The 19,175-nt window shown below is 39.4% G+C and overlaps 1 protein-coding gene across 2 annotated transcripts in view; it reads right to left on the bottom strand.

Annotated features, from left to right (window-relative positions):
* NCOA5 (nuclear receptor coactivator 5) overlaps positions 1–19,175 on the bottom strand; it is a 30,463-nt gene that overhangs the window by 9,195 nt on the left and 2,093 nt on the right. Inside the window, exons 2-3 of one of the 2 annotated variants that reach the window (XM_017877907.1) lie at positions 10,639–10,705; positions 1,141–1,467 (exon numbers count right to left, since the gene is read on the bottom strand). In XM_017877907.1, coding sequence (XP_017733396.1) covers positions 1,141–1,467; positions 10,639–10,676 — 365 coding nt within the window. In that variant the 5' untranslated portion in view covers positions 10,677–10,705. The remainder of the gene's footprint in view (positions 1–1,140; positions 1,468–10,638; positions 10,706–19,175) is intronic. The other variant, XM_017877906.1, reaches the window with a different exon arrangement.

Genomic DNA, 19,175 nt, shown 5'->3' with positions numbered 1-19,175 from the left:
CTAACAATTTTAAGTATACAATTCAGTGGCACTATATTCACAATGTTGTGCAATCATCACCATTATCTATCTAAAATTTTTCATCACCTCAAACATAAATTCTGCATTTGTGAAATAATAACTCCCCTCTTTCCAGCCACTGGTAATCTTTAATCTACTTTCTGTCTCTATAAATTTGCCTATTCTTGATATTTCATGTAAGTGAAATCATACAATATTTGTCCTGTGTCTGGCTTATTTCACTTAGCTTAATGTTTTCAACATCCTTCATGCTGTAACACAGATCAGAACTTCATTCCATTTTATGGCTGAATGACACCACATTATATAAATACACCACTTTAAAAAAAATCCATATCAGATGCAGTGGCTTACACCTGTAATCTCAGCACTTTGGGAAGCCAAGGCAGGAGGATACCTTGAGCTCAGGAGTTCAAGACCAGCCTGGGCAACATAGTGAGACTCCACATCTATACAAAAAAACTACCCAGGTGTGGCGGCGTATGCCTGTAGTTCCAGCTACTCGCGAGGCTGAGGTGGGAGGATTACTTAAGCCTGGGAGGTCAAGGCTGCAGTGAGCTGTGATCATGCTACGGCACTCCACCCTGGGAAACAGAATGAGACCTTGTCTCAAAGAAAAAAAAATCTATTAATCTGCTGATAGACATCTGAATTGTTTTTACCTTTTGGTTATTATGAATCGTACTGTTACGCATATTCATGTACAACTATCTGAATCCCTCTTTTCAATCCTTTTGAGTGTATACTCAGGAGTGGAACTGATAGATTATATGGTAATTCTATGTTTAACTTTTTAAGGAACTGCAAAACTGTTTTCCACAGTGGCTATACCAACTTGCATTCCTACTTGCAATTTCTGAGGGTTTCAATTTCTCCATACCTTTCCAACACTGTTATTTTCTGTTAAAAATGTTTACAATCATTCATACATTCAGCAAAATTTATTGAGCAGCAGCACATCTACCATTTGACAGTCACTAGAAATACAAGGCTGATAAAATTACTGCTCTTATGGAGCTTTCAATTAGTTTAGCAGAACTAAGCATAAACAAAATTTAGCAGAACTAATACATAAAAAAGAACTTACGGAAAAAACAAGCAGAGTAACTATGTATGTACCTGTACATAGGATCTCGGGAGTCTCTCATGTCTCTGTATCTGTCATACATGGGGTCTCGCTGATCTCGAAAATCCCTAGAGTCTCTTAGATCACGAAAGTCTCTAAGATCCCTCATGTCCCGAACGTCGCGCATACTCCTGCTGTCTCTGTGATCCCGCAAGTCTCTACTATGTCTGTGGTCCCGCAAGTCTCGGGGATCTCGAATGTCTCTGCTGTCCCGGGCATCCCGGCCATTTCTGCCATCCCTGGGCTCTCTCCTTGGACTTCCTCGAATTGGGGATCGATCACGCCTTGAATCTCGACTGTCTCCAAAGCCATATGGATCCCTGTGGGAGGTAGCAAGAAGATGCTAAGACAAAGAAATTGAAAGTAGCCAACCCATCAGCTCTTCCTATAAGAAAGCCCCAACCTCCAAGCATTTTCTCTAAAACAGGGCAGCCAAAAGAACATGACTAAACATTTAAGGCTAGTCATCCATTTGGTCAGCAAATAGTCTAGAGGTTCCACAATCTCAAAAGATTAGGACATCAAAAGAATGCATGACCAAAAACTGAAGGTTTTGACTGGATAACAGTATTCATCAAGCTTTCAAAGTGAAAGTGTCTTTCCACCAGACTTGCTTGAAAGAGACTTTACAAGGCGTAAAAAGTTGGAGGGACAGAGTAAGGAGGCAAGACTTATGAAGACAAAAAGAGCGAAGGGCACAATCTTGTAATAAAAGTGATCAAAGGAACTGTCCTTAAAGTATGGAAAGTTCACTTGAAGTATCTTGGCAGAATAATAAAATTAAGGGGAAAAAAGTACTATAAGATACATACAGTAAAGGATCAAGAACAATCTGTTTCTCTGTTTTGTCAGAGCTATTGAGTAGTGGTATCTCTCAGTCTGAGGGTTTACGCAGAACCTGATTCCTTTTTGTTCAAGATGGTTTAAAAAACAAAACAAAACAAAAACCTGAACAGTGAAGTCACAGATATGCTTGGTCTACTCTGACTCAATGTTCTTCACGAGACGTTTCAACCCACTGGAAACTCCTCTTCAACATATTTAAAATTAAAACCTTCTTACTCCAACCCCATGAGCCCCATTCCCCACTTTTCCACTTCTGACAAAAATCATCTTTCAAGTTATCAAGTTTTAATTAGTTCTTGAAATTAACTATGCTTTTTCCTCCCCCATCCCAATAAAGTCACTTGTGTCCTGTTCACTTTTTCTTTCTATTCCCATTGGATTTGTAAGTCCAATCCAAGCCCTTATTTCTATTCTGACACCAACAAGTTTCCAAAATACAAAATTAAAAATCAGTCTACTAGCTTTCAATTCATTCAACACATAAATACATTAACTATCCTAAAATGCCAACTTCTATGGCCTAATAAATCTGACACCTATTACCTTCCTCTCATTTCTAATTCAACCTCCTCAGTTCTACTTAATTCTTATGCGGTAACTCACAAGACAAGACATAATCTATCTCAATATTTTTATTTATATGATTTCTATACTTGAAATATTTTTCCTGTACTAATCCAAGTACCATCCAATCCACACAGGCAAGTTCATGTCCCATGTCTTCCAAGAAACCTTCCCTACCCTTCCTAACTGCTGATCTCTTCTGCACAGCTCAGAGCACTTTCTATCTGTATTACTCATCTTGATCTGGCATTTACCTTTTTACAACAACATCTTATGTCCAACCTGCTTTAAGGATTACCTTCTCTGTAAAACCTGCCCTGAACTCTTGATCTTCCCCAACAAACATGCTCCTCCTCCAGTCCTTCCCATCTCAGTAAACGGCACATCCAACTACTCAGTTACTCAAGCCACGAAACTGGATGTCATCTTTCCCTTAAAGCCTCATCCTCCCTTCCAACCACATTTCCAAATTTTCTTCATTCTTTCTCAGTTCTGTCCACTTTCCTTTACCTTCTTTGGCACTACTGAAGGCTAGCTCATAATCATCTCACCCTCAAACCACAGCAAGAGCCTTCTAAAGCAGTCTCATTTCTGTTTTTGCCTATTTTCTAATTTTTCTCCAGAAAGATCACTCTCCAGTGATCTTTTACGCATGTAAAGCCCGTCACTGGTTTCCCACAGTATGTATTTATTTACTTTTATAGGGATGAGGTCTTACCTATGTTGCCCAGGCTGGAGTGCAGTGGCTATTCACAGGTGGAATCATGGAACACTACAGCCTTGAACTCCTGGGCTCAAGTGATCCTCCTGCCTCAGCCTACCAAGTAGCTGGAACTACAGATGTGTGCCACTGTGCCAGGCTCCCACAGTATTTAGAATTCAATCTAAAACCTCTACCAATGCCATGAAGGTCCTGTATAATCTTGGCTCCTGTCTTCTTCAACCCTGTCACACCCTCTCCCTAGTTCACCACTCTTTGCCACACTGGCCTTTCAGCTATAACTAGCCAACGTCTTTCCCAATCCCTTTACGTGAGTAGCAGGAAGAGATCTACACTCATTTTCCACGTCTCAGCATATAAATATCCCCTACTCCCTGATTCTGTTAGATTCAATCAAAGTTTACCTTCTGCCCCTAAAATTCTCTCATAGCACTTTGTTTTTACTTTTGTCACTTATATTACATATTTATTTAATGTCTGTCTGCCCTACTAGACTACAAGCGCCACAAGGACAAGAACTATGTCACTTTGATTCTGCACTACAAACCCACTATGTAGAACAATGTCTGTTGTATGACAGATGCTCTATACATATGTTGAATGAATCCTGCTCCGGTACAAACTTCTATAGCTGCACTTACCACACTGTTCTGTAATTATTTGTTTACATGGCTTCCCTACCAGATAAGAAGTTCTCTTGAAGGCTTTGTAGCTCCAGGATACAGCATAGGAGTTCAGTAAATATTTAATGAATTAAATTATTCTACTAAACTGTAAGCCTCTCAAGAGCAGGCAACATGTTTTGCTCATATTTTTGTCATCTACCATGGTGACACACATTAGGTATTCATCATGATGTCATCAGCTTGTGGAAAACCTCACCTCAGCCACACGGGCACAGCAAAACCAACTTAAATGCCAATTTTGCTTCCATGAAGAATATTTGTTATATATTTTAAGGTTCACCAGCATTCCTGACTTGTGGGAGCAAACATATTGTAGACGAGGGACTTCAAATGAGGATAGCTAAGCATTATTTTCTTTTCTTTTCTTTTTTTTTTTGAGATGGAGTCTCGCTCTGTCGCCCAGGCTGGAGTGCAGTGGCCAGATCTCAGCTCACTGCAAGCTCCGCCTCCCGGGTTTACGCCATTCTCCTGCCTCAGCCTCCCAAGTAGCTGGGACTACAGGCGCTCGCCACCTAGGCCGGCTAGTTTTTTTGTATTTTTTTTAGTAGAGACGGGGTTTCACCATGTTAGCCAGGATGGTCTCGATCTCCTGACCTCATGATCCGCCTGTCTCGGCCTCCCAAAGTGCTGGGATTACAGGCTTGAGCCACCGCGCCCGGCCAGCATTATTTTTCTTATTAAAGTGAAGACTGACCAAGAGTCTTACTTCAACTTTCCTTATTATATCACATAATCCTCCTAACCTGCAACATCTGATGTAGTGTCTAATGTGGGTAAACACTCAAGATCCAAAGACAAAGGACAACTGCAAAGTATTTTTGGATTAATGATCGGCAGATAAACCTGCCTTGGGGAGCAGTTAGAAGTAGTCATTAGAGGTGGAATCCAATTTCAAGTGTTCTTGGCAATCAGGGCTGAGAGATCATGATCCTGACAGACCACAGACCACACACAAAGCCCTGGGCTGGTGGAAATGGGGGTGGGGCATGTCATAGCATGTTATTTACCACTTCAGGAGTATTATAAGTGCTATGTTTGGTTCTTATTCTTTTGAATCCATCGAAAAACCTTACTTACCTGTCAGAGTCCATCCCTGCAAGTTGACTAAAACTCTAGATTCGCAAAGTCTGGGTTCAATCTTCCAGTTTGAGAGGAAGATATTTCCCTTTCCCTCAAATAATCTGAAGTCCATGTGCAACAAAACTACTAATTCCCTCTGAAGTGCCTTCAGGGTAAAATGTAGAAGAGGTGATACTCACAAAAGGAAAAGAACCAAAGGCATGGTGGAAGTAGGGAAAAGAAGACAATAATTTTCTCAAAAGAAAAGGCAAAGCCTTTTTTCCTTTCTCCAAAAGATAAAACACTATGGTAGACTGCTGTTCTTCTGGAGACGAAAACAAAACAAAAAACCCTTTAGGGCTGCTTTAGGACCCAAACAAAGAACTCCTCAGAACAAAAGGGCTCCTGCTGCTGGCCCCAACATATTTTTCAAAACAAGACCACAGCTAACAAAAAGACAGTAGTATGCTGAAATCAAAGTGCAAAAAGACAAAGCTTCCTGTGGGAGATGCTGGACCTCAGATGATAAGTGGGTTAGAATCAGGTTTCTGGAGCATAATAAGGTTAACAATATCATCCCACAGCACCAGAGGTGTTTTACTAAAGGAACCAAATGCAGCATACCCTGAGGTACTGCATCACTAGAGGATAAAAAGAAACTGAACAGTGGTTAAATTTCAGCACAGGAGTCCACAAACTGAAGGCAGGTGGCAAACACAACTAAAATTCTGCTGTAAATTCCTCATCTATTCAGCAGGGGGAAAAAGGCAAATACTCTTTGCCTTGAGAGGAATATAGTCACATCGCTGGAAAACATTTGAGAGGTAAGGGCGAAAGGGATGAAGGGGAAAACAATGGTTCTGGTGGCAAGTGATGTGCTTCTGGTAGAATGTGTCTTCTCCTGAGGACTAAAGGGGTGTGGAGAGCACTAGGCATTTGACAGCCTACAGACTAAGAACTGACAGATGATCATCTTGGAAAACTGTGATGGGCTTTGAATTTCTCTTTGGCAACAGACTGAAACTTCATGTCCAGGACGGTTTTCTTTGGCTTTGGTTCTACAGATGGTCAGGGAGGAAGACCTCTGTCTTTTCCTTTCTTTTCTGCAAAGGTCAGCATCTCCTTCCTTCCTTTCTGTTCACTGGAATGTCTTCCTTGGGAGGGCCAGCCTCTTTCCGACCCTGAAAAAATCCTTCATTAGCTCTTCAAACTTCTGTCACAGATATACTGTCTACAAATATCGTCATCAAAATGGCTGGCTGCTATGTGATGTTGATCTTCCACCCAGGAGGGCTTCATGCTACTGTTAGAAATGGAGACAACAGACTTGTCCAGAATATTGCCATTAGGTGGAGGAAGGATATGGGGTACAATGAGGTACCACACCTCACAGACCCAAATTTTATACAAGTCCATGCTTTTCCTTAGGAAGCACTGATGACCTTCTCCAGCACAAAGAGAACTTTCTTATTGGCAGAGGTGGCAGTTGCTGAGAACTGATGACTTCTTCAAGTGTTACTGGAGAGGTAATCAAAACCTGGAATTTTTTTGTGGCCCACCTAGAGCTAGTGCTGTCTCACATCCAAGGAGCAAGCAGTAATCAAAGACATTAAGGCCCTGTGGATAAGCAGAAAGCATTTCAGGTCATGTAAGAAACTTGACTACAGCCAGGTTATTTCTGATGAGCCGATACCCAATGACTTTCACCAAAGAGATATAAGGTTTAACATCTTTCACAAATATATGGGGAAAATCCTCTGCAGAGCTTTGGATGTAGACGAGTTAATTCTATTTGTTCTTCTTTAAGTCATTCAGAAGTACAGTCTTACTCCTAGTACCTAGAGGCCACGTCTGCATAAAGATATGCTACAAGATCTGGACTGTCAAGGTGTTGAGCTGAAGATGGTAACTGAGACATCTAAGGCACAACTGGAATCATGATCCTGTCTTTGAAGAAGGACTAATGCTTAGTATCGATGCTTGACAACTTGCATGGTAAGTATGTAAGGCACTCACAGGAGTTCAATGAAGTGGCCCTCAAGAGTTAGATGGTAAGAATTCAGGCTGAAATGTGATCCAGAGTAGAGATTCCTCATGCAGAATTCTGTGCTTGGCTAGGCCAATATTATCAGAATTATACACTGACAGCTGGAGTCATTAGGGAGGCCTATTACTGAACAGAGAGCAAAGCCAGCAGAACTGCGTTTACTGAAACATTTGAAGAGGTGATAATCCTGTGAAAACTCCCAAAGATACCTACGTTAAGTCCAGCAAAGCAAGGTGTCATAAAGGTCTTGCCAGTATGCTTATACCAACATTCTTATTAAACGTAGAAAGCGCTAAAAATGTAGAGGTATAACTTAAGGAAATATTTGCCATAGGTAGTGTTTTTTTTCCCCTGTGAATGATGCATCGATGCATCCCCTATGGCTGGGGGCACACAAAATGATTAGGGCTGTCGAATAAAGGCAGTTTGTTGTTGTCAACTATTGATACATTTGGAGTTATCTCAAGGCTTTGACTGGAAGCATGCACCCGAAGAAGGAGGTACCCAGTGTTCACCCTCAGTTAAATGATTGCCCCTTCCAGGTTAATTACTTGCTGCTCATCTTGCCTACTCTTTGCAATTTATGTCTGCCCTATTGGTATATCTTAAGAGATAAAGACAGATAAAGTATGATCAGGACAATGATTAACATGTTAGTGCTCTCTATTTTGAATACAATGTTAAACTTGTCTTTTTTTTAGGTAAAAAACTGGGATTCTGAATACAATGTTAAATTTGTCTTTTTTTTTTTAAGGTAAAAAACTGGGACTCTTAGCTCGGTTTTTAGATGGGATTACTAACTGCGACCATCATTTCCTAAAGCAAATAAACATGACTGTATGGAACTTCATCATGTTAAATAACATGCTGAGGAACCCAGCTAGGGAAATATCACCAAGGGGAAGACAGGCTGCTAATGGAATTTGAATTAGTCTAGCTGTCCCTCCTGTTGATTGTAAATAAAGCAGGAAGTCACTGCCCTATCCACACCACCAAATGACCTCATTTTACAGTTGATTTCTAAGGAAGGTGAGATTTTAAAAGGCATACAAAAGGTGACCTATATATTTATATAGTTGGTAAGGAGCTCATTTTATTTTTTGAGACAGGGTCTCACTGTTGCCCAGGCTGAAGTGTAGTGGCGTGATCACAGCTCACTGCAACCTCAACTTCCTGCACTCAAGTGATTTCCTGCTTCAAAGCCTCCCCAGTAGCTGGGAGTACACGCAAGCGCCACCATGCGTGGCTATTTTTTTGTAGAGATGGAGTTTCACCATGTTGCCCAGGCTGGTCTCGAACTCCTGAGCTCAAGTGATCCGCCCACCTTGTCCTCCCAAAGTGTTGGGATCACAGGTGTGAGCCACTGTGCCTGGCTAGAAGCTCATTTTATAAGGCCCTCTCCAATGTTGTCTGTATGTTTGTTTGTGCAGGGACTATTATTAAAAAAAGAGAAAAAAAGCATAAAACTATTTCTAGATTGGGGTGAAATTAATATTTTTAATTTAATGCTCTGGCAGTGGCTATTACTGGGTTCCAACCAGGGAAGTTGGTCATTCCCCAACACTGCAATGTTTGTTGAATATCTACAATCAACTGGAAATGTTAAAAGCATTTGGTTAAGTATCATCAACAGGATGATATAAAATACCCTTCTCAATCCATAACAGAAACAGGATCTACTCTCTGTTCTGCAATGTGGCTTGTTTGTTGTTGTTATGGTTTTTTATGCCTGTGGAAACACACAGACATTATCCAGAGATCACCAAAGATCACCAAGTATTATGGAGACAACACAAGAGAGGGAGGATTTTACTAGTGGAGTCAGTGTCTTTTATAGTTACAAATTCCACACTCCTGGTAAGTCACCAGGAAACACACACGTTAGCGCTCTTTGGAAATTGGATACACACCATATCTCCTTTCAAGCCACCTGACAACTAAAGCTTCCAATGGGAACCCTGTACTTCTGACCATTAGATGCAACTCTTATCCACCCGTATTCCATTCTGTACTGGGACAATAAGATAGGACTGCCCAAGATCTGTGACACGGTTAGATGAAGGCTAATGAAAGTAGACATTATACAGAACTGCTGAAGTTCTGCAGGATTTGTTTATGTTCTTCAGGATACTCACACACACACACAAATCAACCAACAGAGTATTTACCTGCAAGCTGCAGGCATTCCTTAGAGAGAACAGACAGAATACCAATTTACATGTCCACTTCCGCAGAGAAACCAACGAATGGCCAGAGAATCCACACGACAGCTGTGGTACAGTTGCAGCTATGGTATTGGACTCAACTCTGCTGCACAGGCAGAGTGGACAAAGACTCCACCTGAATGAAACCAGCAGCACTACTTTGCCCTTAGGGTCTGCTTAAACTCTGCAGAGTGGGCATGCGTAATCTATTCCCAGTAACTAGAACTTCACATCCAAGTAGGAGTATATACATGAAACACACAGCGGACATTCTTTCCTACAAGTAGGTAACAAAATACAGGTGTTTTTGTCCAAAAGCAGGACAGCTCTATGTTATGCGTAATGCTCAGTTAGCTGAGTTCACAAGGTGACCAGTGGAGCTACTAGTACAGATGAGGATTCACTGTATGCAGCACTGTCCAGTTCACTGTAGGAAATGCAGTTTACTGTGGTACGTAGTTTAGGTATGTTTCTGGGGAAAACTGGCTTTTTTACTTAAAGGCAAGGCAAAATCCATTAATCCATTTGGGCCCTGAAGAGACATCAGATATGAAATATATCATTTGTATGAAATATATCATATCTGTCTGCCCTCTACACAAAACTGCATCCATTTGTGTGCTGTTATGGGGCCAGAAAACTGAATACGATATCTTTATTTATGGTATAAATGGTACCATTAATAAAGCTCTTCTTTGAGAGAAGGGACCAATTTAATATGTATCTTGAGGGTCCGCACCAGGATTATCTCTTTTGTATACACTGGAAGGAAGAATACACTGGGAAAACACCCTCGATTTCCGTGAAAGCTAAGAAAAAGGGAGACTTTCGAGAGCTGGAGTGTTTTGCCCTTTTTATTTCCCCTCAAACAGGTAACCCAAGTATGTGAGCAAACAGGGGATCTGCAGCACAGGCACAGCGGCAATCTCTCAAGCAGCACTTTCCGTAAACCTGGGTTAACATCTGGACCGGCAGCCATTTGGAATGAAGAGTCGAATCTCTGCTGCCCACTGCAGTGCAGCATGGCATACACCAATGACTCTGGGGCACTCCTTCTGCTCTGGAGGCTCCCATTGACACGTGAGCTGGGGACAGACAGAGGTTTATCCTCTTCCAATTGCCTGCAACTCATGTTGCAAGCTGAACTTGCTGGATTTGCCACCGAAAACACAAAGCTTCCTCTGTATCTCCTGATGTATGTTTAAAAAAAGCAGCAAGGCCCTTCACACAGGGTTCATGTTCTTATTGTTTGCTTGAGCGTTTCACTCGTTGGGGGGAAGAAAAGACCTTTGGTGTAGGAAGCTGGGCTTAACTCCCCAGAGCCCAACTCTCCCAAGGTAACTCACGGCTTCAGGGTACTTTACCTTCGTGTGGGGCTGGGTCTTGATGGAGCCGTATTCATATTTCTTCCTTCCGCTGCCTTATTAATATCTGAAAAGAATAATCAACCCATCTGTTCAATGCTACGGAATAAAAACAAGATCATCAGCACATTTCAAATGAAAGCAACAACAACAAAAAACTACAATGACAACCAGATGGTGTAAGAAAAGCCATTCAGCAGAGACACACTGTCACTTGGGCAATTTTTATTATTGAGTTAAGGTAGTACATTGTCACAGCTTGGTAAGAAATGTCCCTTCGTTTTCTAGTTAACACGTAATTTGTCTTAAACTAATTACGTCAATGCTTTATTTAACACCCTGCCAAGCCCTAGACCTGACACGTTCCCTCCAAGGGGAGGAAAAGGTTGTTTTCTAAACTCTTAGAAAGCAGTTGTAAGATTCTTTTTGTGAGGAAGAAAAGTGGGGGGGAAGATAAGGAGAGTTTAAAAAACAAAAGGGCAAAGGCAAATAATTCTATTTTATGTTACTAAGAAGTAATAGCTGGATTTCATTGTCTTAAAACTTCCAATATCCCATGAAGCAGGGCCTCCTGTTAGTGTGTCTTGTGTTGAATTCCATTGGATAGAATCTTCCGGAATAACATGCAGGAAAGAAAACTGTTATTACCATTTTTAATAAACAAAGAATATGACCTGTTAATATCTACAACCTTCACAGACAGATAACCAAGAATAAGGACTGGCATATGGTATATAGTAGAGTTAGGTAATAAAACACTACTCTTAAGTTGTTTTCATTAGAGAAGGCTGGCATATAGAACTAGATATGGGAGAAAAGCAGAATCACACAAACTTAAATAAAAGCAAATTTGTATAGTTAAAGCCCGCTTTGCTAAAAACAAAAAATACCTGCTTTACAAAAATTGAAGTGAATAATAAACACCATGTATTAAGAAATTTATGCCCCAAAATAATACCTGACAATTTTCATATGACTTAAAGCTAAATAAATACATTACAAATTTCATACTTCAGATGAATGAAGAAATAAAACTGCTTTCTGCTGCATAGTTTGTTCCCCTTTTTCCGTATTAAACAATGGCGTATCTAATGACATCAAATGGTATTAAGTACTCACATAATTCGAGTGCTTTAAAATAATTATGCCCTTTAAAAATCCCAACCAGATTCCTATCACATGAAAGACAACAGCAATAACAAGAAACTTAGAGGTCTGGTACAGTTTTTATGCTATGTTGCCAACTTTTGAGTTCCTGTTCAAATGAGGGTAATCTTCAATTCCATTTTAAATCAGAAGTCTCTAATTTGTCTAGAAAAATGGCTTCTGACAAAACTGAAGCTAATATAAAGCTAAAGAGTGAAGTATATCCTAAATTGATTCCTACCTTTTCAATTAAGCAGACACTAGATATAATCACTCTATTTCAAAAAAAACTGAAAATATTTTCTATGTAAGACTTGGCCAATAATATCTGACCATAGCTTTGCTACTGCATGCAGTACTTTCACAATTTACAAGTCTTAAACTTTGTAATGGTCTAAATTACAAATTATACAATGACAGGCCTTATAGGGAATATCTAGCTCTATTATACGTAATTGTGAAAAATACTAGTTCAGGTTTACGACTTACTGAGTCTGTTCCCTTACTGTGTACCACTTTCTAATTATATAGGTTGGCTATGATTCAGAGAGAAATATAATATCTTTGAGTATTTTAAGTAGTTTTCAAGGTGTCTCTGGAATACACTGGGTATGTATTAAGATTAAAAAATACATATAACGTAATTTCAGCAGGAATTCATATATTATTAAATCGTCTTGTGAATAAAGAAAACTCACATCTAAACACTGACTAGACTGGGCAAACATTCAGGTGAGAGTACAACGCATACAGTATTACTTTAATTGGTAGGTTTCTATTACCAATAATTTGCCCTCTACATATGAAAAGGAGTATTACACTGCGTAATTATAGCCAGTTTTGTGAGTACCTACATACAGGACAGGGGAAATCACATGGTCATGTATACTATATCTTTGGGACAAAACCAGTTCTAGTTGGAATGAAGTACATAAGTATTTTACTTTGAAGCTGGTGGAATCTTTTTGTAATTACTTGAAAGATTAAAGAACATTCAAGATTATATCTTTAAACCATTTTGATTGTAATTAGCCTCCTAGTATCTATTTTCATTGGTAGTCCAAAGTATTTATATTTGACGGCACGGGATGTTGGGATGTTTTCTTCTGCAAAAACAATAATTCTCAGATCATTGTCTCATTTTAGGGTTTAAACCTTTAGCCAAGTGTTTGTTTATTCACCTCTGTTTAAGAGTTACTTAAATTTCCATCTTGGCTGATGTATGGAGAAAATAAGACCTGGATTTTTTTCCCCCTATCTAATAGAATTGCTCAGATTAGGGTAGGGCTGGGGAGTTTTGAGAGTTGTAAAAACACAACCACCAACATTACTGCCAATTCCCATACACCCAAAAAATCCTAACACACGTGCACATAGAACTTTTGGAAAATCCACGAGTTCAGAAATACATAATAAAAAATAACTTTAGGGAGTTAATCACGGAGAGCAAAGATTTAAGAAGAAAAAACTTGCCTCATCCTAATTTTTTGTCACAGAATTTGAAAACCTGTCATTTGGAGGCAGGGGATTCATTTAAATAAGTTTTTCTTTGAAAATGCAAATATTTGGGCTGCTAAAGCACCAACTCAGGGCTTTAAATTAAAGGAAGAAACCAGAAAACAATCCAGAAAACATGCAGGAAATGGCAGAACCATTTTAAATCACAAAAGAATGGGTTGAGGAATTCCCAAAGACACAGTATCTAATCTATAGTTTTATTGTGTATTAAATAACCACATTATTTTCTAAATCCTTAAAGAGAGAGATAATCAACATCAAGGAAATAGAAATGGTGTTAATGTAAAGAAGGGAAAAAAGGTAGAAAGATAATCTGGAGATCTTTCTGGACATTAGATGGGGAACTATGACTGGAGAAAAATTAATCAAGAGGGAAGTGGCAACTTGGGAATCTCTTCCAAGGGGAGGTGTAATGTCTCCTCTGAAGAGAGAAGGGAAGAAATGGTACTTCTTTCCCCTTCTGCTATACTTTATTCTGGCCAACTGCCCTTAAGACCAAAAGTCATCTCTCAATGTCTTCTCCACTTCAGTTTAGGTGGTACTTCTATGCTTTGTTAATCATATTAGCAATGTGAATATCATTCAAAATCATCATAATCACCACGGAGTGCTTTATCTTGGCCTGAATATCTACAGTTTCCAAGTGGTGGTCTGAAAACAGTTAAAAGCACTTCTCAGCTAAGAATTTTTTGACAAGAAAAAGAGCTTTACATACAAGGAAAAAAACTGGAAAATAATCTAGGAAACATGCTGGAAAAGGCAGAACCATTATAAACCACAAAAGAATGGGGTGAAGAACTCCCAAAATATACAAATATTTAATCTACAATTTTATTTTAGACTAATATGTCAGACAAGGTTCATAAAATGGTCCTTGGATAATGCTATAAATAAAAATGCATGCTTATTTCACTCATAGTACCAAGAACTACTTTGTTCTACCTATTTTTTAATTGTACAGTCATAAAACAACTCTTTTTATCTTAAAACCAGATTTTATAGTTCACAAGCCACAGCCACAGAAACAATGAGGACTAGAAATAACAAGAGTGGTGTTAAAGAAAATTTACAGGAGGCCATTGCTTTGGACTGAGCTCCTGAAATAGGCCCAAAGACCAAACCAAACTCATGATGAAGTTTCACGCTATCAAGTCAAGACAAATATCTTTTTACTGACGTTCTACGAAATCAGGAGATAAATAATGGCCAAATCCACAAATAGGCCAGTTTCAGCCAGCATGATAAGGAAGTCTGCTCTGCTTTACCCTTCACGAGAAAAGTAACTTTGAAATGACCAATCCACTTTTTGTTCCTTGTCTGCTTTCTTCAGCTCCCTTTTCTGTTTATAAGGCCAAACTCCTCTGCTCAGCTCATTGGAACACTTGTTCTATTTTACAGAACGAGGTGTTGCCCCATTCTAGAGTTACAAATAAAAGCCAATTAAGATCTCTAAACTAAGTGTGCTGTAATTTTGTCTTTTGACAGCCACATGAACCACGACACTTAGTGACAGTACCACCACTAGCTGTTCAAAGAACCCAGAAGCCTATACTGTTTTAACAACTGACTACAAATGACATGAAACTCTCTAAAAGGCTTAGTTGAAAACCAACTAACCAATCAGGAATTACTAAAGTGGAATTACATGCTGATAAAGACAATGCCACTTGGAAAACCACACTGTTGACAAGACAGCGAATATCACACATTAAATCCCCCAAATGGGGAGGGGAAATGACAGGACTTCTCACTAAACTATATTTATGAAGACAACTTTGATGATATATTGCAACATCAGGGATATTGTACTGAGTCATATTGTAACAAGTCAGGGATAAGAGAATGCTATGCTTGCTCTTTCTAAATCAACCCTTTAAGTTCACTTTGAATACTATACTTTCCCTCATATTTGATTATCTCCTTTATTCTCTAATTAAAATAATTATTACACCTTTAACTGCATTAGAATCTTATTCCTGGGAACAGAAATAGGGGAAACAATAGTTTATACCTTACAGAATGCTTACTTTGTTCCTGAGCCTGTGTACTAAGAACATTATATGTATTATTTCATTCAATCCTTTTACAACTCTTGGAGTTAAGTACTACTATAATTTCTACTTTGCAAATGAGAAAATTTGAAGTTTAGAGAAATTAGGCGACAGGCCACACAATGATCAGGAGGCAGAGCTGAGACTCAGACCCAGTCTTTCTCACACCAAAGTACTTAAACATTATGCTATGCTGCCTCCAACAGGGAGTGGAAAGACATACTTTCCATTTAGAATATTCTTGCTATGACTCCCTGATCAAATACTGATGGAACCTGGAAAAGGTCCAGTCTATGCTGGACACTCCATTGCTTAAATGCCCCAGAGACACCCAATAGGTTAGAACCTACTTATTCAATGACTACTTCAGTTTCTATTACCTCAAACTACAATGTTTCTGGGGTTTGCTATTAACATTCACCACAACTCTTCGGACAAAAATTATCAACATTTAATGTCCTACCCTTCTTATTCTTTGAAGGAAAGGGCATTTGGCTGGGGATAGCAAATCTGAGCTGTGGTCCTAACTTTGGGAAATTTACCCCAGTCATTTGATTTCTCTGAATCTGTATTTCCTTTCTGACAAAATGGATATTCTGCCTGTGTTGGCTATGTTGACTCAAGGAGAAAAATCAGCCGAGAAAAAACTATTTTGGATTTGCAAAGGTTGAGCTAATCTAAACTACAAAAAGAGTCTGAGCTGCAAAAATTTTAAAATACAGGTTTATTTAAAACTAGCAAATTTTCAACTAAACTGTACAAGTGGAGAACAAGCGATGAATTTGAAAAGGATAGCTTATAATTAATACATTAAATGCTTCACTGATTCATAATGTCAAATGCCTACTACGTGTCACACATGTCCCAGGCTTTACACATATGGAAATGACACGGCTAAAGTCCTTGCCTTAAAGAAGTTCATTTTTACAAAAGACAGGGTCTCAGCTCTGTTGTCCAGGGTGGAGTGCAGTGGCTCGATCATAACCACTGCAGTTCTCAAACTCCTGAACTCAAGCGATCTTCCTGCTGCAGCCTCCTGAGTAGCTGGGACAAGACGCATGCACCACCACATGCAGTTAATTTTTTTTTTTTTTTTTTTTTTTGAGATATGGTCTCCCTATGTTGCCCAGCCTGGTCTTGAACTTCTGGGCTCAAGTGATCCTCCCACCTCAGCCCCCAAAGGGTTGGGATTACAGGCATGAGCCACCATGCCTGGCCTGGAGTTCACTGTGTATTTAATAAAGGAGAGGCACAAGTACACAGATAATTACAATATAATCTAAAGTGGGATTATGGCAGAGATAATGGAGTCCTAATTTTGTGTATGTGTGTGGCAGGTGAGAGGAACGCAGCAGAGAGGAGACTGGGAAGAATGTGTGTATGAAGCGGGTGGGGGTGAACGGGAGGGGGAGGAGGCAGGGAAGGCTTAAAAATAACATTTAAACTGGGTCCTGAGGAATGAGTGGGAGGTTACCAGAAAGAGAAAAGTCATCCCAGAACATACAAAGGTAAAGGAATGGTGTGAAGGACATATTAAATTAGAAAAACTACAGGAAGTTTGGTGTTGGGAACTCGGGGATAGGAGGAAGAAAAGAGAAAGGAATGACATGAAGCCAGAGTTACACTAGATCCAGACTGCAAAACATTTTGCTATGGACAAGGAAGAATCTAGTGGCAAGAGGGTCTATTGGGGGCTATAAACTGAACTATCAGAGTCTCAGTGAAGCCAAATTAACGAAACTTTATGTATATTATCCCCAAATATGGTGAGGGAGTATTTAAATGTAAGACATTCAAAATACTGCCCCTTTTAGTAACGTTCTTCAAAGACCATTGGTATGACACTGAAGGAGAAAAAAATGGAAAAAGTCATGATTTTACTTTCAATAAATGGCTCCCAAGTAGCTAGGAAACAGATGCATGCACCACCACCCTGGCTAATTTTTTTTTGTAGAGACAGGGTCCTCACCATGTTGCCCAGGTTGGTCTCAAACTTCTATCAAAAGGGACCTTCCCACTTCAGCCTCCCCAAATGTTGGGATTACAGGTGTGAGCCACTGTACCCAGCCTTAAGATACTTTACAGAGCTAAAGGTATAAGACAAGACATTCTGTTTTCTAATGCAACTTAAGCTACCCTGATCCTTGCCTAAAGTTGCCTGGTCTCTACACAGGATGTCTGGAAAAGTTCTGATTCTTATGAGGTGAACTCTTTCCTTAACATAAAATTGGTCCAGTTGACCTATTATCTCTTTTTTTAAGTGAAAGGATAAAGAATGAAGATGACCATCCCCATAAATATTCGTATCTAGTGGTAACAAAACCACCATTTAAAAAGCAGCACGCATGCTGGTATTATATATTTAGCTGTCAATATACTTCATATTTCTCTAATGTACTGCTGCTTGAGACAGTGGCTTTACCCTGATCCCGCCATTAATGACTCTCATTAATAAGAGTAACATGGAGGGTAATTCTGTTAGTCACTGCTCTTTTAACTTTTTGACAGTTTAACTCTGCTTAAGCAGAATGGTCCAAACATATGTGCTGTTCACAGGACAACTATTTTGGCACAAAAGAAGCTGCTATTGAGCTTTAAAAGCACTTGTCTCAAAGATATGCAGTAATCATTAATGAACCACAAGGTACAGAGAGGAAATACAGCGTAGTAGAAAGAGTAGTCAGTTCTGAGGAACACTATTACTTCAAAATATACATGGGAGGACAGCAGGGGAAAGGCATCATGATAACTTTCTCTCGGATATTGACATTGCACATATTTAGCATATAAATGCCTCTGAGAAGTTCTGGAGTAAGGACACCACTGTATCTCAACATTTCCCAATTTTGCTTGACCCTGAAATCAATTATCTCCAACGATGTCTTGAATATGTTCTACTAATTATGTGATCTGGGGCAAGAAATCTAAACTCTTTGAGTCATCATTTCCCTGTATGTAAAAAAAATCATACTAGTTTATCAGTCTCATAAGATGATGGGCAGGAGCAAATGAGTATTTACCATATGCACTACTGGCTGTAATGTTATCATTATCATTACTACTAAGAGTAACAGTGACTTCAGGAATAGACGTTTCATTCTTCATGTGGGGAGTCAAAAACAAAAGAACAATGTAAACTGAAGGGAAGAAAAAGTTTAATATATTTCCTGTGAAGATTTTCCATTCTTAAAAGCACAACTAAATTTTATTAATCCTCACAGTAGTAGAACATTACACAAAGGCACTGCCATCTGCAGGTCATAAACATGGACTGCTTGTAATGATTATTTAAAATGAAGTTTCAAACCATTAAATCTTTTTTCATCATACTTCTAAAGTCTTTCCAAAAGTTGTTTATTGTGGCTGGACGCGGTGGCTCACACCTGTAATCCCAGCACTTTCGGAGGCAGAGGCGGGCGGATCACCTGAGGTCGTGAGTTTGAGACCAGCCTGACCAACATGGAGAAACCCCGTTTCCACTAAAAATACAAAATTAGACGGGCATGGTGGCGCACGCCTGTAATCCCAGCTACTTAGGAGACTGATGCAGGAGAATTGTTTGAACCCGGGGGCCAAGATCGCGCCATTGCACTCCAGCCTGGGCAACAAGAGCAAAGCTCCATCTCAAAAAAACAAAACAAAACAAAACAAAACAAACAAGTTGTTTTTTCTTAGCTTTCAAGCATTGGTAGATGAGTTTTCATTTGCTGAAGTTCTGAAACGGACGCCGGGCTTAAATCAAATTCTCGGAAATGTGAAGAAAATGACCTTAGCCTTACGTAAATTCTACATTGTGATCATACCAAGGTAACCCCAAAGAAA

This window comes from Rhinopithecus bieti, unplaced genomic scaffold (assembly GCF_001698545.2).
Source record: "Rhinopithecus bieti isolate Rb0 unplaced genomic scaffold, ASM169854v2 scaffold_10347, whole genome shotgun sequence".
Lineage (NCBI taxonomy): Eukaryota > Metazoa > Chordata > Mammalia > Primates > Cercopithecidae > Rhinopithecus > Rhinopithecus bieti.
Note: the sequence above shows the minus strand (reverse complement) of the source record. Positions and strands in the feature narration are given on the sequence as shown.